Source organism: Fonsecaea monophora, assembly GCF_001642475.1.
Source record: "Fonsecaea monophora strain CBS 269.37 chromosome Unknown Scaff1, whole genome shotgun sequence".
NCBI lineage: Eukaryota > Fungi > Ascomycota > Eurotiomycetes > Chaetothyriales > Herpotrichiellaceae > Fonsecaea > Fonsecaea monophora.
The window spans coordinates 432,866-458,002 of record NW_019173932.1 but is presented as its reverse complement, the minus strand read 5'-3'; the positions used below and the strand labels follow the sequence as shown (position 1 = coordinate 458,002).

The window sequence follows — 25,137 nt, the reverse complement described above, 5'->3', positions numbered from 1 at the left end:
AAGCTAAGTGGCGACAAATTTTTCACTGGCGATGACATGCACCACGACGTCCATCAAACAAGCACGTAATGATCCTGATCGAGCGTTGACTCGACCGTAGAGACCCTAAGGTATTTTTCTTGATGAATTTCCATTCGTACCATTGGTTTTGAAGGTATATCAGGCCAGCGCAGGACGAGAGGCTGTAGCGGTGAGGGGCTGCAATGGGTGCACCCGAAGGACAAGGATAGGAGTAGGCGAGCAAGCGCAGCTGGTTGTCTTGCGAAGACGGGTCAGGAGCTTCCAGAAAAGATCGCCATGTAATGTGGTGAGAAGGTAATGTTCGTCGTAAACATTTTGATAATATATCTGGCGATATCTGGCAGGAGAGTCGAGGTGACGGGATAAGTTGTAGTTGCATCAAACTCGGCTGCTCAGAACAGCGCCGAGATGCTCCAATTTAGTGGGCGGCGACACACCTGGGGCTTTCTCTTCTCTCTCAACCTCACCCCTGCCAATACAACCCCTTCAGCAAGATCCAGTCTGATAATGCACTCTGGTCAACCTACACTTCCTTTGCGAACGGCGTGGAGGATCAAGGGCGAGAATAGATCGACCTGGTCAGGTCAGCTGAAAGAGTTTGCGATATTAGTGGAGCATATCATACCACCAAGGTCAGGGAGGGCGCACCAGGTACTTGATACCTCTCACACCCACCCCGTCCACCTTGACCCTGACTATGCGAGCCATGCTAATGCTAGCCAGTTCCTCTATTGAAAGACCGACTTCGATCATTTCATTTACTTCCTGACCCTTCTTTCCACATATTGCGCTGGGCAGTCGGCAATATCAAATCACTCGTTGATGACCTTATGACTATATGGCGGCAGCAATAGCAATATCAAACACCAAAGAAATCATGTCTACCACAATACTCGGCGTTGATGTAGCCAAGGTGTCAATTGCGGTCGGTTCAAGGTATGCTGGCCTGCTTTGTGCGCTATGGTTGCAGCAATGTAATCATACTGGTGGTTATTTTGATACTGATCAAGCCCAGCCATGATCAAACCATGCATGACTATTCGGACGACGATTCTGTCATCAAGATGGAAGACGATTCGGACGATGCTTTATCCAGCGGCCCCGCCTCAATCTTGCGAAGCTTGCAAGTTGAAAGCGAAAACCGTGACTCTCCTAACAGCTCGATGACCTCGGGTTCTGTCACCTCTTCAGCCCCAGAACCAAAGACTAAAATAACACTCAAGATGGACGTCAAATCCGAAACTTCGAACAATGTAAGCCCGTACATGTTCTTGAAAGCCTCGACCGCCTGCCGACCCAAATCGTCCATTCCTCCGAGGCTGTCCCCCTCCGAGTATGCCAGTCAGTGTGTGGCAGCGGCTGAAGCCTCGAGGCTCGATCCATATGCCTTGCATGAAGATGAACATAAGTTGTTGCAAGACAAATTGTGTTATTCTCACGTCACGGTATATCTGAATATACGAAATGGCATTCTACGGTTGTGGACTCGAAATCCAAGCGTAAGCGTCAACCTTGATGAAGCGATTGGTTGTGCAAGAGATGAGAGATGGACTCGTCTTGCTTGCTTTGCATACGAATGGCTCGTGCGACGAGGCTACATCAACTTCGGCTGCGTTGAGCCACCCTTCATCAGCCGAAGTATCGGCCGTGGCCGTAAGAAGGAAACATCACGAGAGACCATTGTAGTCATTGGAGGTGGCATGGCTGGTCTAAGTACCGCACGCCAGCTCACCAACCTGTTTCAGCACTATCCTGATCGAGCTCCTCCAAGGATCATAGTACTTGAAGGCCGCGAAAGGATAGGTGGGCGAATCTACTCACATCCGCTTACCAGCATGCGATCTTCCAGGCTTGCGCCTCATCAAAGGCCTACGGCCGAGATGGGTGCACACATCATTGTCGGGTTCGAACGCGGCAATCCCCTTGATGCCATTGTTCGTGGGCAGCTTGCTCTCGAATACCACCTCCTACGAGACCTCTCTACCCTCTACGACATCGACGGCACCCCCGTCAACGGCGTGAACGACGCAATGATTGAAAGATTATACAATGACATTCTTGAACGTACTGGTCATTACCGACTCAAACACACTGTCAAGAGAACTGCATCAGGTGACAAGGATCTAATTGAGGCGGGACGTGATCCTCCCGACGAGGATGGAATTACCATCAAACAGTTTGAAGAAGCTACTGCAATGGGCACAATCGACCAGCTCCTGCCCAATAAGAAATCAAAACGTCGTGGCGCAGGTCACAGAGCTGCAAAAGGAGACAAATCCTCGGAGGAAGTGGATACAAGCATGGAAACAAAAATGCAACTGCCCGCTGCCCAAGCAGCCAAGGAGTTTGGTTTTCTGTTGCGAAAAACAACCCAGATGCATGAGACGCTAGAGCTAGATGGTCTTGCATCGCAGCTCAACCAATCACTAGGAGCTGTCATGAATTCTGGTGTGGACCAGTATCAGAAGTTTCTTGACCTCAAGCCCTATGCCCTGCGCCTGATCAACTGGCATTTTGCGAACCTTGAATACGCAAATGCAGCCAATGTCGACAAGTTGAGCCTCCGCGGTTGGGACCAGGACATTGGCAACGAGTTTGAAGGAGAACATGCTCAAGTCGTTGGTGGCTATCAGCAGGTCCCGCGTGCATTGTATCGCTTTCCAGAGCCACTTGATGTCCGAACACGCAAGGCTGTCAAGAGCATTCGATACAGCGCCGCGGGCTCGCAGGCGAAAGCAACCGTCACCTGCGAGGATGGACAATCAATTGAAGCGGACAAGGTTGTCTTTGCTGCTCCGCTTGGAGTGCTGAAAGACCAGTCGATCCAATTCGATCCACCCCTGCCTCAATGGAAGCGCGACGCTATCAGAAGGATGGGCTTTGGCCTGCTCAACAAGGTCATCCTTGTATTTGAGAAACCTTTCTGGGACATCGGTAGAGACATGTTTGGTCTTCTTCGAGCTCCTCGAAACGGACAAGGCAATCATCAGAGAGACTATAAAGAAGGGCGTGGTCAGTTCTACTTATTCTGGAATTGCATTGACACAACCGGACTTCCCGTCCTCATTGCTCTGATGGCTGGCGAGGCGGCACACGAAGCGGAAAGGCTCAGCGATGAGATCCTCGTCGGACAGTGTCTTGAGCAGTTACGCAATGTTTTTGGTTCGACGAACGTTCCCATCCCCCTAGAGTCAATCGTTACTCGCTGGGGATCAGACCGTTTCGCTCGAGGGACGTATTCCTACGTCGCAGCTGAAGCAAGGCCAGGCGACTATGACCTCATTGCTGCGCCTATACAAAATCTTTTCTTCGCTGGCGAAGCCACCATCGCAAGCCACCCGGCGACTGTACACGGTGCATATTTGTCCGGTCTGCGCGCTGCGCATGAGGTATTTGAATCGATTGCGGGACCAATAGCCATTCCGCCGACTCTCGTGCCCGCGGCCAGCACAAAGAAACCAGCAGCTCCGGTGGATCTAAAACTGATGGATACCCACATGGTGGTACAAGCTGGCAAACGGAAAGGTGACGAACTACTTCCCGCAGGCACCTTCACCCGACCTGTAAAGGAGAAAGACAATGCCCTGCACGAGGCCTGGGACGCAGCCATGTGGGTCCGGATTTATGATGACCTGGGCCCTCCACCGGTCAAACCACAAAAAGCCAACGTGAATTCTTTTCTCCTGTATTCTGGAGAGCATTGGGAAGAGGTCAAGACACGTCTTACAGAAGACCGAAAGAAGAGCGGCAAGAAAACCAAGCAATCCGAACGGGATCAGGTGCGAGTTGAGCTTGGGAAGATGTGGGCTGCGCTCTCGGACGAAGAGAGGAAGCCATACACCGACCGCACAAGCAAGAACCGGGAAGAAAATGACAAGGCCATGAAGGAGTGGTCCGTCAAGGCGGCAGAATGGGATCGGCGCACGTGGGAAGTCAAGGACGTGTGGATAAAGGAAGGCAATAGTTTTGAGGAATTTTGTAAGAGGCAACGGGAGGATGAGGCGGCGATGGACGCCGAAGCTGCAAAACGAGCAAAGGTTTAGGGTCACTGCATTAGATACGTTGGCATCGTTACTGGCATCGTCCCATGGGGGCTGAGAGATCACAAGGCTGAATGTCTCGCTACGTGGAAACCAGCCTGTGATATCCTGTTATAAACGATATGGGACGTCAGGGCTCACGGCGCTTGATAGCGGTAGTTTGCCTGCTACGTCTAAGTAGACACACAGTCAATCATCGTTGTATATTGCCGAGTTACACTCATAGTACGACATGAAAAATTCAGCCTCGCGCCGCCTGTGTACAGCCTTGCCGGGTTTGTGGGTTGCCGATATCGGGCGTACCCCAGAATAAGGAATTGGCGTCATTGAGCCGAAAATGGTGGGGTTACCAGGATTGACTCACCAGGTGTGTATCAAATAGTAGCGAAGTCCTTTACATTTGCTTTGTACAGCAGTCCAAATAGACAAGGCCATCCCCATTCAGGATATTCAGCACTCAGGATTTGTATTCACTCGATCCAGGGTGGTTTGTCGGGACTCACCGATTTCTTCTGCTGCTGTCTCGGAGTGTCTGACACCATCTGCTGTGGTTGTCTCACGTCTTAAATTTCAGGCGGGACATCAGCAACTTCACACGAGTTGTCTCATCCAACTTACTGCGTCGATATAGGCTACCAAAAAAAAGAGGGGAGGAAGAGACAAAAAGACAACAGACAGAACAAGACAGGACAGGACAGTGTAAGAATGGGCCTGTTCTTCGAAACATTACCCCCTTCGCTCCTCCCGTGGCTTCTGGAGCAAAAGGTCTTTTACATCGCCTCGGCCCCTTTATCGGGCGACGGACACGTCAACGTCTCTCCCAAGGGCGTCTCGGACAAGGGCGGCCCCTTCTTCGGCGTCATCAAGGAACCCAAGAACGGCTCAGTGATCGGTGCGGCGCGCGGTGATGGCACTGACAACACCAATGGCGACGACGAGGAGAAATCGGCAAACAACGACGACAAGAACGTCGTCATCCGCAAGTTCTGGTACATGGACCTGACGGGCTCGGGCATCGAGACGACCTCGCATCTGCACGAACCGGGCAACGGGCGCATCACCGTCATGTTCAATGCGTTTTCGGGTCCGCCGCGGATTCTGAGACTTTGGGGTAAAGGTACGTAACATGTCGTGTGCAAAGTTATGGATGGTATTCGAATAAAGAGAACGTGGATCGACAAGTATCAGAACCCATAAAGGCCCTTTTGTCTCGTCTCTTTTCTTTCTAGTCTGAGAGAACTCTCCTCCCCCCCTTCCCTCGTCTGCCCTCATTTGTCTGCTCTGGATAGCGTGGAACCCACTGTTCTAACCATTTCCCCTTCATTGCCACCCGTACAGGCACACCCCTGGAATACGGCACGCCCGCATTCAATGAGATCGTGGCTTCACAAAAAATCACAATCATCCCCGGCACCCGCTCCATCATCTTGGTCGACATCCACCAGGTCGGCACGTCGTGCGGCTTCTCCATGCCGTGCTACGAGTTTGTCAGCTTCCGACCGACACTCAACGACTTTTTCGAGAAGCGCGTCGCAAGCGAAAAGGCCGGGAAGAGGGAAGATGGGATTGAGAGGTTCGTTTTTGTTCTGTCGTCGTCGTCTTCACTCCCCCTCGTGTTTCTCTCTCATGTTGAATCCCATAACGGTGCCGAAAACTGAAAGCTGACACGTGCACCCTCGCTCGATCTTACGACAATAGGTACTGGGCGCACAAAAACGCGTGGAGCATGGACGGCCTGCCGGGCATGCAGCGCGGTGTCAAGACCGCCGTGGCCGAGGACGTGAAGCCGATCAAGAAAATGGTCGGTCCGTACGCGCCGGGGTCGGTGGGAAGGTCGCAGAGACCGGCTGGCACGTTCACCCCGGGCCATCTGATCCTCGTGGCCATCCTGAGTTCACTGACGACCGCCATCGTCCTTCTGATTCTGTCGAGAGTCGGAAATGTCAAGGTGCTGGTGGGGAGAGGGGTTTGGACATGACTCCTGCGATGGATACGTCGGTGAAGGAAGATATAACAGGCAGAACAAGCCGAATTGTCGGACAGAAATCGAAGAGGCAGTGTGAAAAAGTGATCCAACCTTTGGGCAGACATGTTGCTGCACAAGGCTAATCACAACTAATTGAATATAAAGACTATCAAACTCCCGCTAAAGTCAAATACCCTACAGAATGAAAAGAATAATATCCAAGATCTTCCAAAGCTGTTGTCCTAAGCCCTGAACAGAGAGGGAAGATTGCCGTGCTGGCTCTTTCCCCTACCCACTCTCAGAGATATATTGACAAAATATTGCCACCTCATGCCGAGCTGCTCAAAATATTGTCGGTCGCCCACGTGACGGTGGGAAGGGGTGTCCTGCACTGATCACCGCACCCATTTTGACAACCTTTGCGACTTCGATTCTTCGAGACGCGAGGTGATGTCCATCCGGATTTAAATCGTTGAAGCCGTGCCTTTGGTGAGCAGGGGCACGAGGCTGGGATGGGGGCCAATGTGATCTCATAGCGTCGACATGCTTCTGAGAAAGTCCCATTCGGGATGCAATTCTCTTCTGAAAAGCATGACACTCGCGTGAACTGTTGATCACTGGACCTCTGTGCCCATGGTGGGGGGCTAGCCAAAACCCCCATGTGTGGATTTCTGGCGTTCAGCCTTTCTTGTTACCCGATTCGGCATTGTCCTGCGTCAATTGGCACACGGTCACCGCGTTCCTACCCACCCATTCCAACTCGTAAAAGAGCGAATTGGGCTTATCTCTAGAGCGACGTAACATGCGGTGATTTGAATTGGGCATTTTGCCGGCCTTCTTCTTTTGCTGGCGCAGTGATTTCCGTTCGATTCGGCCGCGAAGAGTCTTGGACCCCCCGAATAGATTTCCATTGAGGTACAGTTTGTAGCGGTTGCTTTCGGAATTCGGGTCAGGAGTGTGTTCTGAGGTTGTCGAGTCTTCGTCACTGGAGGGAGGTGTGGGGCTGAGGGTGGTACGCTCAAGTTCGCGTGGGTCGAGGAGGGCGAAGTGTCCCTCGAGGTAGAGGTTGTAAGAGTTGCGTCTGAGGAATCTCGGGGTTTCTCTGGTTTGTTCAAGGGCGTCTAATCGTGACTGAAGCTGGGTGGCAAAGAGGTGTGCTGTCTTCTCTTCCAGGAAGCCACGGATGCCATCGTCGGGGATGGCAGACGGCGAACGCGTCCTTTCTTCTCGCCAGCCACTATCATCTAACATCGGGTCGAAGTGTGCAGTAGCATCAAGAGTAGAGGGAGTGGTAGAGTTGAAGAATGGGAGTTGTCGGTGTGATGAGGTTTAGCAAATGTCGTTGTCGCACCCGCCCAGTGGCTGGGCGGCACGTGCATCGGGTGCCAAGCCGGCAACAACGGGAAACTCCGGTTCTGGCCGAGCGCAAATGAGACTCGACTGTCCATCACGAACGAGAACAACGATTGACTATGCAAATACTCAAGGTTACTGCTTCAATCCTGACCCCTTGGTACGCCGTCCATGCGTGCTCTCACTGATCCACGGTGCAAGCATATATATCACGCCATGGAAATGATGCTGAAGAGATAGCCAGGGGTGTTCACCCCTCGTGGTGCGTCTGCCTATTTGCACTTGACGCCTTTTTTGCGACCAGGATTACTATATAAACACCGGTGTCCCCCCGGAGACCACGCTCGCCCCTCTCGTTCCTGGGCATGCCATATGCATAATGGCTGATGCGGACAAGGAGGGTTCTGAAACCCTACCCAATACGCCAGATACAATTCCCCTGGATGACCACTTCTTCAGCCCCAGGACCCGCGCAAGGCTACAGGGCGACTTCGCTCGTCTAGTCCCTGTCAATCATGCGGCAGTGCTTGCATTCCATTCCATTGCTGAACGTACGAGGCTTGAACCTGATTGGAACCCTCACATCCGGAAGTTCCTTTTCATCGAAGAAACCCCCCGGCAGCTCTCTCCTGAATGGGATGGTAGTGATGTTTCTAGTGATACAACAGACGGGCACCCAGCCCAAGTGTTGATGGGCTACTACCGACTTAGCTTGGAGATTCTGACCAACCACGCTAGGCTGGGCTGGGTGATTGGGAGCGGCAGAAAGGATCTCGTCAATGGTGGCGTTGATTTCCTGTTGACCCTCCAGAAAAACAGACATCATGTCCATGGTCGACATGCTCGGCTGGTCCATCATGCTCAAAATGGTGCACTGATGCTCCATGTCGGCAAAGGCAAGGTTGTTCAGGTCAATGGTATTGAACGACTCGAGGGCTCGCAGCGAGTCCTTGGGTCAGTGCGTACTGCGCTGTCCTTTGGCAACCTCTCCTACAATTTGGAGTTTACCGGATTGAATGAGAATAACTATCGGGAAAAGCTAGGAGAGCTGTTCACCAAGCTTCATCCCGATGGTGACGTGCCTCCCATGTCTCTGGAGCTGACACCTCTTGAGCACCACCACGAACTGCATGGGTTTCTGATACATTCCCCCTTTGCATCTGGTGCCAGTGGTGTTGTGTCGGCCGGATTCGAAAAATCTACCGGTCGGGCCGTGGCAATCAAACGTGTCAAGCGCACACCAGCAACAGTCGCGCGAATCCAACTTGAAATCCAGATCTACAAGAAAATAGGAAACCATGTAAGTTTGCCCGTCAATCTGTGAGTTCCATTTACTTACTTAGGAAGCCAAACCTCTGCCATTTGATGGCTGATCTTTATTCGGGAGGCGACGAATACAGCACAGGCAAGTCCAAGATCAATGATGTATACCTGGTTCATTCTCCACTGGCCAGACAGACATTCCTTGACTTGACCCTTTCCAAAAGGCCATATGATGTTCGCATGTCTGCCTTCCACCAGGTTTTGAAAGGGCTTGCCCATCTGCATCAACATGGTATCATGCATAGAGACTTGAAGCCCACGAATATGATGATCGTGTCGTACTCTCCTGTACACGCAATTATTATTGATTATGGGAGCGCTACCTTTGACACCACTTCAATGGATCACTACTGTGGGACAATCGCATATCTTGCACCGGAAGTCCTCAAGCTTAAATATCAGAGTGAGAGTCTAAACCAGGAGCCCTATGATTGCCGCGTGGATGTTTGGTCCATGGGACTTTCGGGGTATCAGCTTTTCTTCCAGGAACATTGCCGGTGGGAAAAAGGTGTAAGCACCGTCGCTCATCAGGATATCATACGGAACTTGAAATCACGACCAGCCTCTATTGCTGATGTGCTTATCAAGATGCTTTCGTGGCAGAGTGTGCAACGTCCCCATGCAAACGAGCTCCTTCAGTCAAAGATCTGGCCCAAGACGATCGGCGATGCCGAAGCCCCAAACATCGACAGCTCCGCATCTTTGCATGTACACAAACGGGTGAAGAGGTGAGGTGTGGACTGGCAGGCTTTCCAGCTGCGCGAAGCTATCTTCGTTCGATTCTTTCAATGAGCGTGACTGGAAGTCGTAATTTCAAAAGCAAATCCCAAATTTAGACGATCATAGCAGCCGTTCAGTTTGCGTGCAGACTACCTTTGGTGGATGGAAGGTGGTCCTTGACGTCTACAAGCAGTCAACTGGGCACTACTCCAGGTTCCCTGACGTTGGGACAACCCATGCGACCCCTACACATTGGCCCCGTGTTGTCACATGTGGTAGGGGCATCGACTTAAGACAGTTGCTTTGGACGATACCGTGCGGTCAACAGCGGCATAGCTTTCACCATACCTGGCGACAAGCTCCGGGATGGATGGCTTGATTCAAGGTACAATTTCTATATCGAGCACAACAGATGCTCACAAAAAGACCACAAAATTGACGGATCAGTTCCGTCAGTACAACAAATCGAGTATTGCCAGTTCTCAATATATCAGGCGCTGGGTAGAACAGAGAAAGGAACGACATTATATCCCCTCGACATTACAGCTCAGGCGGAGGGAAACTTGATGTCAGCGAGGAGTGACCGACAAGTCGAGAAACTTTCTACCGTGTTGCTGTCCGTATACCTTTTGACAACATTGCTGACTACCTATACTGTATACCCCTGCCCCTATCCCGTGTCTGGAGATGGAGAGGTAGCGAAGAAGGAGAAGGAGGGAGGGAGGAGGGCTCAAAATGGCGGCGCCAGATCATTTAGTGGACAGCCAGACAGACACCCAGACAGACAAACCCACACGGTGCGTTGCTGAAGCTACTGTACCTAGTAGGTAGTCCCATACATACCTAGGTACCTTAGATGCTTTTTCCGGATGGCAACGCACTCTCTGCCCCGTGCGAGGTAGAGAAGTGCCTTACACATGTCGTTCTCAGCCAGCAATCTGGATCGATGCTACATGTTACAGCGGAAATGGGAGAGTTGTGTAGGAGAGAAAAGAATACAATATAAAAAGTAGAAGTTGAAACTTATTACGCCCTAAACAAGTAAAGCAATTTTGTCTCGGTAGAGTAATAGAATCCTTCTCCTTTTCATATTTCACAGTTCATCATCTCCCAAGTAGTGGCATGGTAGAGGAAAGGGGGGGGGGGGGGGGGGAATAAGTTATAACGTGTAAGGTATGTATTTTGAGAGAGGGAATCCTCGAGTACACGGCTCGACAGCTCGACTACCTACAAACGACTCTTCAACTCCGGGCCAGGCCACCAGTCGGGCAGATTCTTCAAGACCCAGCTGGAAATGCCCGAGTTGACCTCCCCGGGACACTCGAGGTTGCCCCAGTGGCCGGCGCGGATGACGAACTCGGTCAGGTGGCGGCACTTGTCGCGCATGGCCTGGGTCAGCTTCGGGTTGTCGACCGTCTGGCACACGGCGTCGTAGGCCGTGTGGATGAAGAGCACGGGCATGGCCAGCACGCCGTCGTCGACGCTGCGCTCGAGCGTGTACCGCCGGTTCGCCCCGTGGTTGAGGTACCACGCCGTGGCTCCCTTCCAGCCGTTTTTCTGCGCGCCCGCGATCAGCGCCGCGTAGATGTCCTGGTCCAGCACCGTCTTGTCGAGCGGGAGGTCCGGGAGCGGCGCGCCGGGCCCCCCGAACCAGCCCTTGTTCTTCGTCACCTGGGCCGTGCGCGCCGGTGCCTTGCCGCTGTGCGGGCTGCCGCGGGAGAAGACCAGTTTCAGGCACACGGGCAGGTCGGCCTCGAATTGCCGGTCGACCGCCTGGGGTTCCTGTTCGTAGAAGACCTGGTAGTCCCACTGGCCGTAGGGGAACTCGCTCTCCGGGTACACGTCGCGGTCGATCAGGTCGAGCAGCCCCGGAAGCCCCAGCTCCAGCGTGCGGTACGGCACCGAGATGCCCACGATCGCGCGGCACACCTCTGGGTGGTGGCTCGCCAGGGCGTACAGCGGTCCACAGCCCCAGTCGTGGCCGACCCAGAGGGCTTTCTTACCGCCCAGGTGCTTCAGCAGCTCCAGCAGGTCCGGCACGATCTTCTCCAGCGCAAAGTCACTCGGGTTGTCGCTCGTCCAGGTGCCCCCGTACCCAGGCATGTCCGGGGCGACGCAATAGAAGCCCAGGCTCGACAGAGACAGCAGCTGGGGTTTCCATGTCAAGGCAATCCCCGGCCAGCCGTGGAGGAAGACCACAAGGGGCCCATTGGAGGGGCCGGCGGTGAGATAGGTGTATGGTTTTGCGGTGGCGGGGGAGGTGAATGTGTGGGATGTGATGGAAGAGGAAGACATTGTTTCCTGGCCCCTTTCTGTTGGTAGTCGTCGTTGTTATTTGGCGTAAGCTGGGGATGGATGTAGTGATGGCCTCTGTTGGACGGATTAACGTATATATATATATATATATAGTACAGAAATTGTACCTATGTATGTTGGAATGTGGATTGAATGCGTCCTGGCAATATCAACCACTAGACAGACACACCTTCTCTTCCGCCGGATCAATTCCAGTAGTATTCATGCCCTATCCTCTCTACAAGTACAGAAGAGAGTGGAGTATCGGTTGTCCACCAGCATGTAAGCATCCAAGCACCCAAACCTCGGCTTTGGTGTTCTATCCACTATGAACCCGACTACCTTTACCAGCGACTTGGCGGGTCAGATTGCAAAGCTACGTGCCGGTGTGATTACTGATCCTAGATATCTGTGAAGAAAACTTGTTGTGGGGGGTCGTGGATTTCGATGTGTTGTTATGAACGATTACAGGATGAAGCTCACCAGGCCGGAGAATCAATCAATCGTCAATTTGCTGCGACAGGGTCCGTAAAGGGATGAACTCATCCGAGATGCAGGAGGGGTATGTCAAATACTTGGTGTTGGGGAGGGCCTGGTGTAGGCGTACGTATGTATGTAGATACGCCGAGCTCCATGGGGCAAATATTTCGTCAGCATATGCAGTTTGCCAAAAATCGCATTTGAAGGGGGAACTCGTTGAGAGGGGGAAGGGTGGTGAATGGTGATGTTGCAGATGTTGCATGTGAAAAAAGAGGACCAGAGGTCCGATCAACTGGTCAGTGTCAGGTAATACGTCGACTGGTCTAAGCCAGGTGAGAAGGCATGATGGATTGACCTACTGCCCGCCTAGACAATCCCTAGGTATGTAAGTAAAAGGGAGCTGCGGAGGGCTGGAGGATTGCTTAGGCACCCAACCTGCAAGAATGCGGGGTACTGCATTGGGATCCGTTGCCCACGCGGGTACCCGAGCCCCCAGAATTCACTTGTAGGCGCTCTTACAGGCGACCCAGCCGTCAAACCCGATGCCTAAGGGGGCCGTCGACAGCTCTGCCTCACCGAGGAGATCTCAAAGTCAAATCCTGGACTCTACCAGTTGGCCCACATGTGAGGATGATGATCATGGAACCAGCTCGCCGATCCTGGGTCGTGTCTCTGATACTTCTTTCGAGCGTTTTGAAAAGTTTGTTCTCTATAACAAGTACGTTGGCTCAATCAACTTCCGGGGGACGCATGCATGCAGCCAAGGTACATCTAATATAAGAATCGAATAAACACAAAAGAAATCGTGACACCAGCCCTTACGGACCCTTCATTTCCCAAGGGTTCCGACCCGGAGCTTTTAAGCCAGGCTCAAGGCAATGGAGAACTCGGGATATAGGTGACTGCTCAAAAGCCATCCATACCGCAAGGGCCGCGACATTCTCTCAACAGAGTCCCAACCTGGGAAGACTGTCTCAACCTTGTCCGCCAACAAGTAGGTGTGCATTCGCCGTGGCACTCCTTCCACGCCCATTCAAGGTCTGCTCTTCACAGGCTGCCCCTCCTAGGGAATGCCACTCCTTCCACTGCTGCATCATCTGTGAACCAGCTGACCTTCTCCCCGCCGCCTTCATTGACCAGCCCACAAGGTAGGCTTCTTCCCTCATCGTCCGCTTCTAGGATCTTCTTCAAAATTCCTTTCTTCTCACCTCCAGTGGCGACAAACGCAATCTTGTGAGCATGTGTCAACACGGGCAAAGTCAAGGTGATCCTTTTTGGCGGCGGTTTCGGGCTGTCTTCGATTGCAGCCACCCAAGCGTCTGCTTCTCGCAGCAGTTCGTGGCCGGGAAACAAACTACATGTGTGGCCGTCCGGTCCACAACCCAAGAGGATTAGATCAAAGATGGGCACTTTCACAGAATCCTTGCTGGCAAATGTTGACATGAGGACTTCTTGATACCGGTCCGCCAGCTCCTGGGTGTTGCCGAGCTGCGTCACATCGATAGGATGGACAGCGGGCGTCCCTTGCTCGGACGGGATTTTATCGAGAAGTTCTTTCTTCAATAACCCGTAATTACTGTCCTTGTCATCGAAAGGTACGGCTCGTTCGTCTGCGAAGAAGATTTGCCATTTCGAAAATTGTGGCCCGAGTGCGGGGTCTTCTTGGTGACCTGGCGTAAGGAGCGCCTTTGCAAGGGTTGCGGGAAGACTGCCGCCTGAAACAGCGACTTTGAAGCAATCGTGTCGGTGAAGTGCCGTCTTTTGGCAGGAGAGGATATAAACGCGCAGATGCGCAGCGACCTCGTCGACTGTGGGGTAGCTAAAGAGGTTGGGTTGTTTGCCCATTGTTATTTTTCTTTCTTTTCTGGTGGTGGCGGGGCCGCCTCCCGCAAGTCGCAACCGCGCAGTTTGTCCCTCGGTACTGCGATGAACCAAATTCGTCTTCCAACCAACGGTATTCTTCCGGGTGGGATTTTGGAGTGGATGAAGAGTAAAGATCACCTGAGGATTTGCACCTGCAATACACAAGATCGAGTTGTATTGGAGGATCTCGATAGCGAATCTGAGGTGGGGGGACTATCTTTGTGTGCGAATTTAGTGATGTGCTTCGAATGAGGCCAATTGCGAATGAGATCGAGGTTCTTTGAGGAAGGAGTGTGAGGAGCAAAAGGGAGAGTGAAGTGAGGACAAAGATCACTTGGATTAAGTGGTATATCTTCACGGTGGACGCAGTATCAAGGAGTGAAGTATACCGTCTTGTCGCAAAACTTCGCAGTTGACGATCCAAAAACGTGGGTCGAATTTGATCTTGGTTGCACAAGATTGTTTCCCAAAACCTGACGTCATGGAAACTTGTCTGACAGCAGAAAAGCAGAGGGGTTGATTGGTGCCGCCGAGTGGAAAACGCTACACTTCCATTATTGTCAGACAGTAAACATTGAGCGACTATTGCAGATGGACCGATAAGCTCGGATTGCTGATGAGTGCTGACTTTACTCAAGGTGAGTGACTAAGCCATTGCTTGTACAGCCGCCTGTGAGTGGCCCGCCACCCACAGGCTACCTAGGAGTGCTAGGTACCCAAAACCAGATGAGGACCGGAGCATTTGCAGATGAAGGCCTGCTTGGTACTTCTCTTGTTACATTGAGTGAATAAATGCCCCTTTCATATGGCGCGGAACTGGATATCCGATGAGAAGATATCCTTGCCTCGTGGGACGGGAAACGGCAATCTTCAGCTGCAAATGGTAGTGGCAGCACGCTCATCAACATCTCGCTTGGCTCATGATTACACAATTCTGGTGAGTTATTTCTCTCGCCGTGAGATGATATCCGGGTCAGTCTTGATTACCCCTGAGAATGCCTCATATCCCAAGTACGAGGGACTTTATGCATTTGTGCCTCATATCTGATCATGTGTACGATCATGTGTACTCGGTACTCTGGCGGGTGACGGATCACTTGAGCCGACGGCCATTGTGGGCCATCTGGTTCCGGGATTTCCTGGTACCCTCAGTCTCCAGAATTGACCTGCACAGGTGGTCCAGCAAGGGGTAGGGCTGGACGGAGTGGCACTGTGGCATATTGCCCTCTCCGAAAACAGATCGATCTCCTGCAACTCGTACCCGTTGTCAAGGACGTACAAACAAGTACAAACGCCTCGGTTCTATCGGCCCAGCAACCTAAAAGTGACAGATCGGAGATGATGAAGAAAGGCTGCTAGTGAGAATATCAGGCGTGGCCGGCCCTCTAGGCTACCCCTCCAACTGTGGCGTTCACCAATAAGACACCCCACAGTGCCCGGAACATAAGCCCGCAAGAGAAGAAAACCAGTTCGGAATAGGTACGGTCGGCTCCTCTTCAAGCCCAGGGCAAGCCGTGATTGGGGATCAACAGCCCGGAAAAGGCCCAACAGTTCCCGGGTGGAAGAGGCGTCTTCGGCGTGAAAGGGGGCCTGGAGTTCCCAGCCAGTGCTAAAGTTCTCGTGCCGCCGCGCGTAAAGTCGATTTGGTTTCCTGCGATCGAGGTCGCTGGTGGTCATCGACCATCTCACATTCCACTCATTGGAAGAATGCCATCTTTGATTCCCATGCCATCGAAGATTTCAACTCTTGTGTGCCTCCCTAACCATCGTCCTCGGCCCTCATTTGTCCTCGATCCCGTCGATATCCAGTTTCGACCTGCACTAGTAATTCCCATCCCACCCCTGGTCGCGTTTCATCGCCTTCCATCCAAGGCTTCCCTCACGAGAACCGTCCATGTCCATATCACAAGCCGTTGCCATCCCCGATCTCTTGCGCTGAATTCTGCACTTTCTACCTAATCTTATTATCCGCTCTCGACCAGTATTCCTGATCTATTGCCGCCCTTCCCCCTTGATTTCTGCCATACCATTACCATTTGAAAAGGGGACGATTTCGCTGAAGCACCCTTCATTTATTCATATACTAATTGCGACCTGCGAGCACCTTTCATATTCTCAGAAATGGCGTCGTCGACACCTTCTTCCCTCTTGCAGCTTCAGACATTGGCAGCCAATGGCTCCAACGCCACTAAAATCGGCCCCAAGTCCAATAAAAGCGACGACAGCATCAACACCCTGTCATCGAGCGCTTCCGGTTCACCCAAGTCCTCTTTAGACATTGTTCGCTGCTCTCGATGTCAACGATCCCTGAGTATCGATACCTCGCTTCCTGCTCAGAACAGTGGCGCAGTCCGATTCGGCATGAACTCATATTACTGCCAAAGATGTGCCAACGTGGTTGGCTTTGTCAAATGAATTGATTTATTCTCTCCGGGGCCATCCTTTTCTAAACCCCTCCTTTCAATCCTTCCTCCGATTGCAATTCCCCCTAAATTTCCACTCTGGAGCACTTGGAACAAACCGATTGAATACAATTGAGACATACGACCAGCGAGTATGGTGGAGAGAGCAAGACGCCTGGGAACAAAGGACATCTCGTACTACAACAAGTACAACACACGGAGCAAATGCAGAATTTGCCCTATTGGACACGACTCAGGGCGATGGATATTCGGGACCTGTCGTGGGATCTTCTATGCAGGATGACCTCCCAACGGTACAACAGAGTCAATTCCGTGAGAATGGATCAAAAGCTGCAATATTATTGGACTTTTTGCAGCGAACAAACCCCGGTGGACGGCTTTGAAAGGGTACCAGTTTTCACAGAAGGCTAGAGGCTGCTGCCACTGGTTCCGATCTGGTGTGATGACAAGACCACGGGTGCACAAGGTGCATATTATCTTTGCCACATTTTTGGGACATGAGGATGGAGAATTCCACTGCGGAAGTCCAACTGGTGCATTTGAAATCCTGGCGTTGGAATCTGAGCGTTGGAAGCGTTTGTTTGGTTTTGCATACATGTATCCCTCATCTCACTGGCTTGTTTGCTAGCATCTTGCTTGGTACTGTTTTCGGCGTGACTCTACACCACATTACATCAGTATTTAGGCAGTATTAAAGAATGGCTCAAAGACGTTGTAATAGTCTCGATGGTCGGTCCTCGCCACGGGAGATGAGCGTGGTCTGCGTCACGCACTATCGCCCACAATCCGCAAGCAAACCTGCTTGGAAGGGCGACGGCTTGATGCGGGAGCATGTCTCTTTGACATGCTGACTGGTCAATTATTCCAAGATCCAGTTTCCAAAATGCAAGAGCGACGACACATGGACGAATGAAACACCTCGACCTCAATTGATGCTGATCGGTGACCGACATGATCGATGCTTGGCTTCTCCAGTCGAGCAAGCCTTCAGTCCACCCTCTTTGACGCATTTTCATCGCCACCCGTGGGTGACCCGTGAGCGGGAAAGTCGCACAAGCAGCTAACTCTTGCCTCCAATGAAACGGATGACATTTCTTCGTTCAACGGTCGAGATCTCGATGAGATCAGCTCTCCAAACTCTGCATATCCGGCTCAGATCCTAGTCACACACAAATGCACCGAATTTGTCCCTCGCTTCAGAGCGGATTCCAGAGTTCAGAGATCCTGCGGGCCTGTTGTACCACCAAGTGGGAAATGGGGCGCGACGCCCTCCAAGATGTAAACTAGAAATTCGGTTTGCTTGGACAGGGAGGGAAAATGGGCAACACTACAACTCGCGTCAAACCCGTGCAGCCAATGTGTCAAAACTGGTTCGCCCGCAGCCACTAGATGTGCGATGATGGCATGAAGTTACAAACATGGTGTCTTCCGTCTCCCCGACCTTCCTACTTGCGACTTGACAGCAACATGGTCCTTGGAAACAGCCGAACTTGATCCCTTTGGGCGTCTCCTACATGCATCACAGGGAATCGAGGACCGAGATTTCTGGCGTTCCAGCTGACCCTGGTAAGCCACCAATGCACAGCTACGCGAGAGCGTCCTGAACTTCCAAGGGGCTAATAGGTGTGTGGCAATCACACTGTCCTCCCCTCCAGAAGCCTTCCGGAGCATTCTTTGTTTCTAGTGCGCTCTCTAAAGAGGCGCCTCAACGGTGATGAAGCAAACACGTTGGACACTTGGACAGTCTTTTCTCTTGAGATCGTGGGAAATTGCCTGACCCGAGGTTGGTGTACGATCATCCCAGCAGGGGTTAAAACTCGGATGCTTCGCAAACATATCTTCAGATTGGGAACACGGCCATGTTGCCCTTGTCACCAGCCTTTCTCCAGTTCACTGACCGAATCGATCCTTAGCGTTGGGGTCCGATTGCCTCTTATAAGCTCACGAGAGCCTCCGGACCCAGTCGAACCAAATAATCTTGTCTTGACTTGCAGCAAGCCCTCTTTCTTTTACGTTAGGCCCTGCTTAGGAATTGCTCCAACCAGCCTCTTTTGCACACAATACGGGGACGGGGGCACTCTTGCCGATAACGACAATTGTCGTTGACAGATTCAAGGGTCCATTCTCCATGCACATGCCTGTCAAGGCCTTCCTCCGCGAGACATCTCGGCCGGAATGAGTTTCCTGGGTTCACTGACGTTCTGCTATTACTGTAGCGACTTCGATTGGACGCCATCGGCCCCTCGCGAAGTGGCTTGCAGACAAACTCCTACCTATATTCTGGTCAAGCGTCAGACAAGGATATCCCGGAATCTCCGTGTCCGATATAGCGCGCCTTTCACTCACTATCGTGGGAGACTTGGTCAGTTGGCATGACTGCTTGGTGGTCGGCTTGCTCCAAGAGGGAGAGAGCAAGCCATCGTCTAATATGCAAGCCACTTGTGATCTGATATCAGATTTCTTCCGATGGAGGTCACCTGCGAGCCTCAACGCAGTCTTTGTTTTTGGACCTCCTATTGGGTTCGAACCAGAGCTTCGATGCCATCTTTCTCCACCGCGGCCAACCTGAATCAAGTCGTGGCCGCGACATCCTCAACAAGAGATGTACTGCATTGGAGAGTCAAGCCATTGTGTATCGTGGTCGCAAAGGCGTGGGAAGGTCAAGTCTATAAATCAGTCCTCAGAATCTCTCAAAGGTTGGTTTTCTTCTCAAAAACAAAACATCTGTTCTGTGCCAGAAGTCCCAGCCAAGGGAATCCACGAGTCTTTCCCACTTGACATCTGGGCTCGTATTTTGTTGCTGAGCCACCTAGCCAGAGAGAAGATCCATGATTCCATCTCCCGACCCTTGTCCTCGCTAGGGCTACCTTGTTACTGCTTGATAGCCTCTTCGTCTTCCTAAAGCAAGCGACCCTCCTGCGTTATCTGAGGGGGAAGTGGCTAGAGCTCCACTATCAACCTGTTCCATATGTATCAGTCGGAATCTATAAAGGTTGACCTCCACCTCTTGTTCCCCCACAACTGCGGTGAAGGCGTTTGCCAGCAAGAGTGTCAAATCTACTGGCCGCGTTCGAGTCATATTGTGGATGAAAGACAAAGAACAGCTAAAAGCTTTGACGGAAATCCAGGGTTTGCCTTGAAGCATTGACGTTGTCAGTCGTTCTAGCACTCCTGAGATATGCCTCAGAGGCAGGAACGTCCTCGGCCTCGACATTCGAGTAAAGACGAGCAGCATTATATCATCCTTATTCAAGATGTAGGTCAAAGCGATGTTGCTAAGACCCCTTCGATGCATCTCCAAGGCTCACCTGAATATCTTAGATTCCACGCCACTGTCGATGGCAAGAGCTCAAGGACATGACGAGGAGTCTGGGAGGTGAACAGAGCTTGAAAGCTGAAGTGTTCAGCGCGGGTGATGGGACCCAGTTGGGACATTGCACCATCAAGGGTAAGGCTGATGCCGTCAAAGTCTATGGTATGTCCAATTCCCACGATTGCTGTGCACGCGTTCACAAGATGTAGAGAATCTCTGCAGGCAAGGCTGGAATGGCCAACGTGTGCGTGTCAAACTGGTTGCCCAAGAGAAGGACGGGAGTTTGAGAAAGATACAAGGACCAAAAGAAAGTAATGGGATCACCACGTCGGAGATACCAACAGGGTTGTATCTTCCGAGCCTACAAGGACCTGCTACGACGACACGGCCCTCTGCGTATGTCTCTCGGGTCAACTTGCTATTTCTATCTGACCTTTTGGAAGAAACCCTCTCTATACAGCCTCTGCTCATCAACTGGCATCCGTAAGCTACCCAACACCGTACACAACAATGGCGACTTGGGCTGCTCAACCAGCGATGTCTTCACTCGCTTCTACTATGGCTCCAGCTACGACAGCATACCCATCTGGAGTCTGTCCGCCTCGACCTTCATATCTACCACATTCAACCCATCCAAGCACCATGGCTCCACCAGTGTCCTACAGCACTCGCTCAATGGTGACTCTGCACGGCCTCCCTCGCCACCTTCTGCCGCTCCCCTTGTCCGTCGTGGCAATGACGGCAGCAAAATATTTATCTCTGGGTTGCCATACTACCAGTCCGAGAGTGAACTGCGTGACCTCCTCAGACGCTACGGCAACGTTTTCTATCTTGAGATCCACCCTGATAGCCGCAATCCCGGTAAGAACAAGGGCACCGCACGGGCACGATACAAAACTCCAACCGAAGCCCTTAGTGCCGTACGTGACCTTGACGGCAGATACCTCTCTAATCGCAAGATCAGTGTCAAACAAGAGAAAGACGAACCCATATTGACCGCAGCAGCTGGGAGCTCAAGCTCCGGCTCCGGCTCATCAAGAAGACGGTGGCAGGAGACACAGTGTGGGAGTGGTTCCTCGGCGCAGAAGAAGAGCGTGGTTTCGTCCAAGATCACCAGTTCAAAGACCAAACGACACACCGCTGTGCCCTCGAAGGAGACTGCGAGAGATCCATCCCGAGCTGCAAGGAAAAGATCAGGACATAGCAGTGGCTCGACATCCCCAACAGGTCCACTTGTCGTTAATGGCGCGAGATGTTCTTCGACTCGACGAGGTAGCTGGGACGAGAAATCCGCAGATGATAGTGATGACAGCAGTGACGATAGTGAGGGGAGTGAAGAGGGCGTTGCGCTGGTAGCTGAGGAAGAAGACGAGGATCAAGAGGAGGTCGAGGATGATGACGATGATGACGACGACGATGACGAAGTCGTGCCAAAGGTACGTCCATATGTCACCTTCTCATGATTGAATCCCAATAGGAGTACCAACATGGGCCTAACTATGCTAGCAGACGAGAGGTATGCGCCATCGAAGCCGATTCTGAATTTCCTGGAGCTTTAGCCTCGTCTACGCCTTTGGCAAGATCAGAACACCTCCTGATTTCGGCATTGATGAGCATGGAAATTTGTTCAACTATCTCGACAAGCAAGGAGCAGGAGCGAGATTGTGTCTGAACACACTGGGTACGGAACATCACCCTCACCTTGCAAGGAGCATTGACACTCGACGGGACCATGAGTGCCATCCTGTGTTGTCTGTGGATTCATTTCATGGGGTTTTGTTTGTTGTATTGCTTTGCTACTGTGTCAGTCCGTCAGTCCGTCAGTCAGGCAGTCAGCTTCTCCCTGCCCGTGCCTTTGACGCTGTTGCCATTGTTGCTTCTTTCTTGCTTGCTTCTTACCTGCACTTTTGTGACATTTTGCTCAACTCCAAAAAGTTCTGTTGTTTGTTTCCTTTTGTGTATTTTGCTTTGAGCTTGCTAGGCTTGAACACTTCCTGTATCCAGGTTCTTTTGAGACGGCACTCCTCGATCCTCGATCCTTGAGAGGGCAGGGTAAAAGAGAGGGGGGGGGGACTTTCTTCCAAGTCGAGGGAGACTTGTGACTTGTGACTGATCTATCTATCTGTGTTTCTGTCTGTCTGTCGGATGTGATGTGGCGGTGCTCAAAAAGCTAGCTATTATTTCCTCTCTAGGGGTATTTAATCCTTCTATTATATTACTTGACTGAGTTGACCAAGTTTACATACCTACCTACCTACCTAAGCAAGCCTGTTTCCGCGCGCGCGTGCGTTGATAGTGTAGTGTGATTGATTTGATACTTTTTTTCTTCTTGGATGTCTAGATATCTAGATACCTTGATACCTAGGTGTGCTGTTTTGTGTCCCGTCTGCTCTATCTAGTATGGTCTGGTATCAAGTCATTAGCCAGTTAGCTACATACCTAGCTACAAACATACAAACATACATACATAGACACATAACTGCCAGATCCATGCATCTTCCCCTCACTCCCTCCCTCCCTCCCTCTCTCTACTTACAGACAAGACGTGTAGACAAAACAGGCCATCTCACCTAATAGCACCAGGGCTTAATGGGAATATGGGAAAACCTGACAAAGATTGAAAAAACTGTACAAGAGTACGAGGTACATCGCGTGCGGAACAAGGGGACGGAGAACAGAGCAAGCATAACCCGAACAAGGACAATCATGTCCCTTTCTTCCAATTATATGAATAATTCCCTGCTGAGCAACTTCCCAAGGATATCGGTTTTTGTGTTGGCTCCCTCGAAACAAAACACCTGTTTCGCCCGCCCCCTCCGTCCGCTCCCCTCCTTTTTTGGTGTCCCCCGCTCCAATATAATGGCTTACATTAAGAATAAAAGGCGCTCTTCTGGAAACTTTCTGGGGTGATATCGCCGGGTTTGCTGTCCATGTGTGGCCCTTTGATATCGACAGTCGGCTTCTTCATCGTCGCTGGCGCATATAGAGTGTTGTACCGCGTCTTATACTCCTTGTCTCGCTCGCCTAGCGCGTCCATCACTGCCTGAGACTCAGGCTCTACTTCACCTGTGTTCCGGAGAAGTTTGGGTTTGTGTGAAGCCATCATCTCGTCCGATTCCATCATCGGCGGAGTGGCCTTTCCTTCTGTGATTTGTGGCGTGGCTTTTGGCATGGGTCTTTGAATCGGTTCGAGGTAGGGAGACGGGAGATATCCCATCTTGCCGTCTCGCGCGCGACACCTCCACCACTCGCTCGCGTTGCCCATGGGATCCGTCTTGGAGAGCACTGCAACAAAGTCGCCTTTCTTTGCTTCGAGGTCCATTCCACCAGACTGTGGAGTGGGGGTGTAGTCATACAACACTCTGCAGAAATCGAGTTTCTTGGGGTCGATGGGGATTTGTTCTCCATTCGCACCCACGGTGTATGGCATCGCCGTTTCCTGGTGCCGACGCATTTCCTCTTCCTGAGAGCGGGCCATGGCGCGGATCAACTTGCTCATGAGGTAGGGCAGGCCGAAGACCGCAATGGCGAACATGATAAACGGTTTCCTTGACGGGCGGGCCGGTGCAGGTGAACCGTCAGGTAGTGTTGCAGGGGTAGAACTGTGACCACCATTGAGAAAGGATGAGAAGGCCGCAGGTGTGAGGGCTGTCGCATCGGCAGGTGGTGGCCGACCAGTAAGTTTTGCTACCAGGGTCCGAATCCATCGCATGAGCGTGAAGATCCCGAGAACTGACCCAAGGGTTTGACGTAAATTTCCCAATTGTTCGGCCATAGAGACCATTGCTGTCCAGAGCTGTCAGTCTTGAGCATGTTGTGGCGGGTAAAGAACTTACCGAAAAATGAAGAACGCGTCGTCATATATGAGCTCTCCAGCATTTGCGCAAATCCACCAAACGCGCCGACAATACTTTCCATGATTTGAAAAGTCGCGGCTGTGCTGTTGTTCCACGTCTGGGTCAGACTTTGGTTATTGGGGTCGCCTGGCATCCCTGGGTAGTTTCCATATCCTCCATACATGCCGCTGCCGTACATGCTACTGCCGTACCCATAGCCGCCTCCGTACATGCCTCCACCATACATGCCACCACCAAACCTCGAGTAAGGGGACGAATATGACGAATAGGGTCCCGAATAAGGTGTGTTATTCATTCCAAAGCGGTTCTGGTTTGTAAAGTTGGATGCATTCTGATTGACAACGTTGTTTAACGTCGAGGGTCGGTCGGGCAGCGCTGGGGCGCCGGAATCTGTGGCGGACGAGTCCATTGGTAAAGCCGCGGTCATAGCGGTAGAGGTTACAGGTGTACTTGTTCCAGAGGGAGCTGCAAAGGCTTCGTCAGGATAGAGGCTCTCTTGAAAACACTTGGAAAACTATTTACCGGTTGATCCAGCACGCTCCCAGGGTTTGGGCGGCGAAACTGTCGTCATTCTTCTGTTATCTCGTCATTTCTTGCAGGTCTTTCTTATGTCGGTGGTGGTCGTGGTGTGAGGATAGGATGGTAGAAAAGGGTTTGTCGACGGGGGATGAGGCGAGGTAGAGATGTGGTGGTTACGGCCGAGGGTGACGAGATGATGGATGATGGAGGTCGTGGTAGCGGGTGGGATTTTCTGGGGCTGACATATGAAATTCGCCGCCGCTGGAGAGGCTGGAAATTCACAGAAAGATGCCGAGGAAGTTTGCGGAGTCGGCGAACGCTAGGCTGCGGGTTGGTGAAAATTCCTCGTTGTGAAGGGCCTTTTCGCCGAGTCCATGGCGACCACCACCCTCCTTCGCTTATTTGTCGGCAGGAATCGGATATGCTGCTGATAAAAGGGTATGCCGCCTGGACCAACACGGAGAGCTATGTAGGTATACCGAGTACTGGTAGATCACTACAAGTACGAGTGCAGATACCTATACAAGTGCATCCTGCGGCAATGACTTGTGGATGCAGCCTGGCAGCCCAAGGCTTCGGCGCACTTTACCCGCTCTATGATTCTCCGTAATAAACACATACGGCGCAGCATTTGACCCGAAAACGCGAATTATTCCCCATCCACATGGGCGTGTCTCCAAGCGTCGTAACACATTGTGGTTGCTGTAATCCATCCAACTCGTCCACGGTATAGCACTCGTCTCGTCGGCAGTGTTTCGATCCTTTTGCTCCTCGTCTGCTTTCGTCTGCTTTATGGTCCGCTGTAGCTACTTTCCTAATCTCCCTTCTCTCCTGTAGAGAATACCTTTGATCCGACTATTCCATCACCATTGAGAGTCGCAACCGTCGCTTCGTTTCTGCCTGCCGAATATCCTGTGCTTCGACAGTGGGAAAAAAAGATTGGAGGAGACTCGGTCCAGTGGTG

The 25,137-nt window shown here is 51.9% G+C and overlaps 8 protein-coding genes across 8 annotated transcripts; 4 read left to right on the top strand and 4 right to left on the bottom strand.

Moving 5' to 3' along the window:
• Positions 1-1,049: 1,049 nt before the first annotated feature.
• AYO21_00158 (hypothetical protein) lies at positions 1,050-4,064 on the top strand (the record flags this gene model as incomplete). The annotated part of the gene is made up of 1 exon (XM_022650148.1): positions 1,050-4,064. The coding sequence occupies one exon, from the start codon at positions 1,050-1,052 to the stop codon at positions 4,062-4,064; it is 3,015 nt and encodes a 1,004-aa protein (XP_022517474.1).
• A 702-nt stretch (positions 4,065-4,766) lies between these two features.
• On the top strand, positions 4,767-6,039 carry AYO21_00157 (hypothetical protein; the record flags this gene model as incomplete). Its single annotated transcript, XM_022650147.1, has 3 exons — positions 4,767-5,178; positions 5,400-5,634; positions 5,760-6,039. The coding sequence occupies 3 exons, from the start codon at positions 4,767-4,769 to the stop codon at positions 6,037-6,039; spliced, it is 927 nt and encodes a 308-aa protein (XP_022517473.1).
• Positions 6,040-6,705: 666 nt separating this feature from the next.
• Positions 6,706-7,278, bottom strand: AYO21_00156 (hypothetical protein; the record flags this gene model as incomplete). The annotated part of the gene is made up of 1 exon (XM_022650146.1): positions 6,706-7,278. The coding sequence occupies one exon, from the start codon at positions 7,276-7,278 to the stop codon at positions 6,706-6,708; it is 573 nt and encodes a 190-aa protein (XP_022517472.1).
• A 481-nt stretch (positions 7,279-7,759) lies between these two features.
• AYO21_00155 (hypothetical protein) lies at positions 7,760-9,435 on the top strand (the record flags this gene model as incomplete). The annotated part of the gene is made up of 2 exons (XM_022650145.1): positions 7,760-8,680; positions 8,728-9,435. The coding sequence occupies 2 exons, from the start codon at positions 7,760-7,762 to the stop codon at positions 9,433-9,435; spliced, it is 1,629 nt and encodes a 542-aa protein (XP_022517471.1).
• Positions 9,436-10,650: 1,215 nt separating this feature from the next.
• Positions 10,651-11,718, bottom strand: AYO21_00154 (hypothetical protein; the record flags this gene model as incomplete). The annotated part of the gene is made up of 1 exon (XM_022650144.1): positions 10,651-11,718. The coding sequence occupies one exon, from the start codon at positions 11,716-11,718 to the stop codon at positions 10,651-10,653; it is 1,068 nt and encodes a 355-aa protein (XP_022517470.1).
• Positions 11,719-13,245: 1,527 nt separating this feature from the next.
• AYO21_00153 (6-phosphogluconolactonase) lies at positions 13,246-14,043 on the bottom strand (the record flags this gene model as incomplete). The annotated part of the gene is made up of 1 exon (XM_022650143.1): positions 13,246-14,043. One exon carries the CDS (start codon positions 14,041-14,043, stop codon positions 13,246-13,248), a length of 798 nt encoding a protein of 265 aa, XP_022517469.1.
• Positions 14,044-19,662: 5,619 nt separating this feature from the next.
• Positions 19,663-21,260, top strand: AYO21_00152 (hypothetical protein; the record flags this gene model as incomplete). The annotated part of the gene is made up of 4 exons (XM_022650142.1): positions 19,663-19,740; positions 19,806-19,959; positions 20,007-20,193; positions 20,258-21,260. The coding sequence occupies 4 exons, from the start codon at positions 19,663-19,665 to the stop codon at positions 21,258-21,260; spliced, it is 1,422 nt and encodes a 473-aa protein (XP_022517468.1).
• Positions 21,261-22,666: 1,406 nt separating this feature from the next.
• Positions 22,667-24,081, bottom strand: AYO21_00151 (hypothetical protein; the record flags this gene model as incomplete). Its single annotated transcript, XM_022650141.1, has 2 exons — positions 22,667-23,583; positions 23,634-24,081. The coding sequence occupies 2 exons, from the start codon at positions 24,079-24,081 to the stop codon at positions 22,667-22,669; spliced, it is 1,365 nt and encodes a 454-aa protein (XP_022517467.1).
• Positions 24,082-25,137: the final 1,056 nt, after the last annotated feature.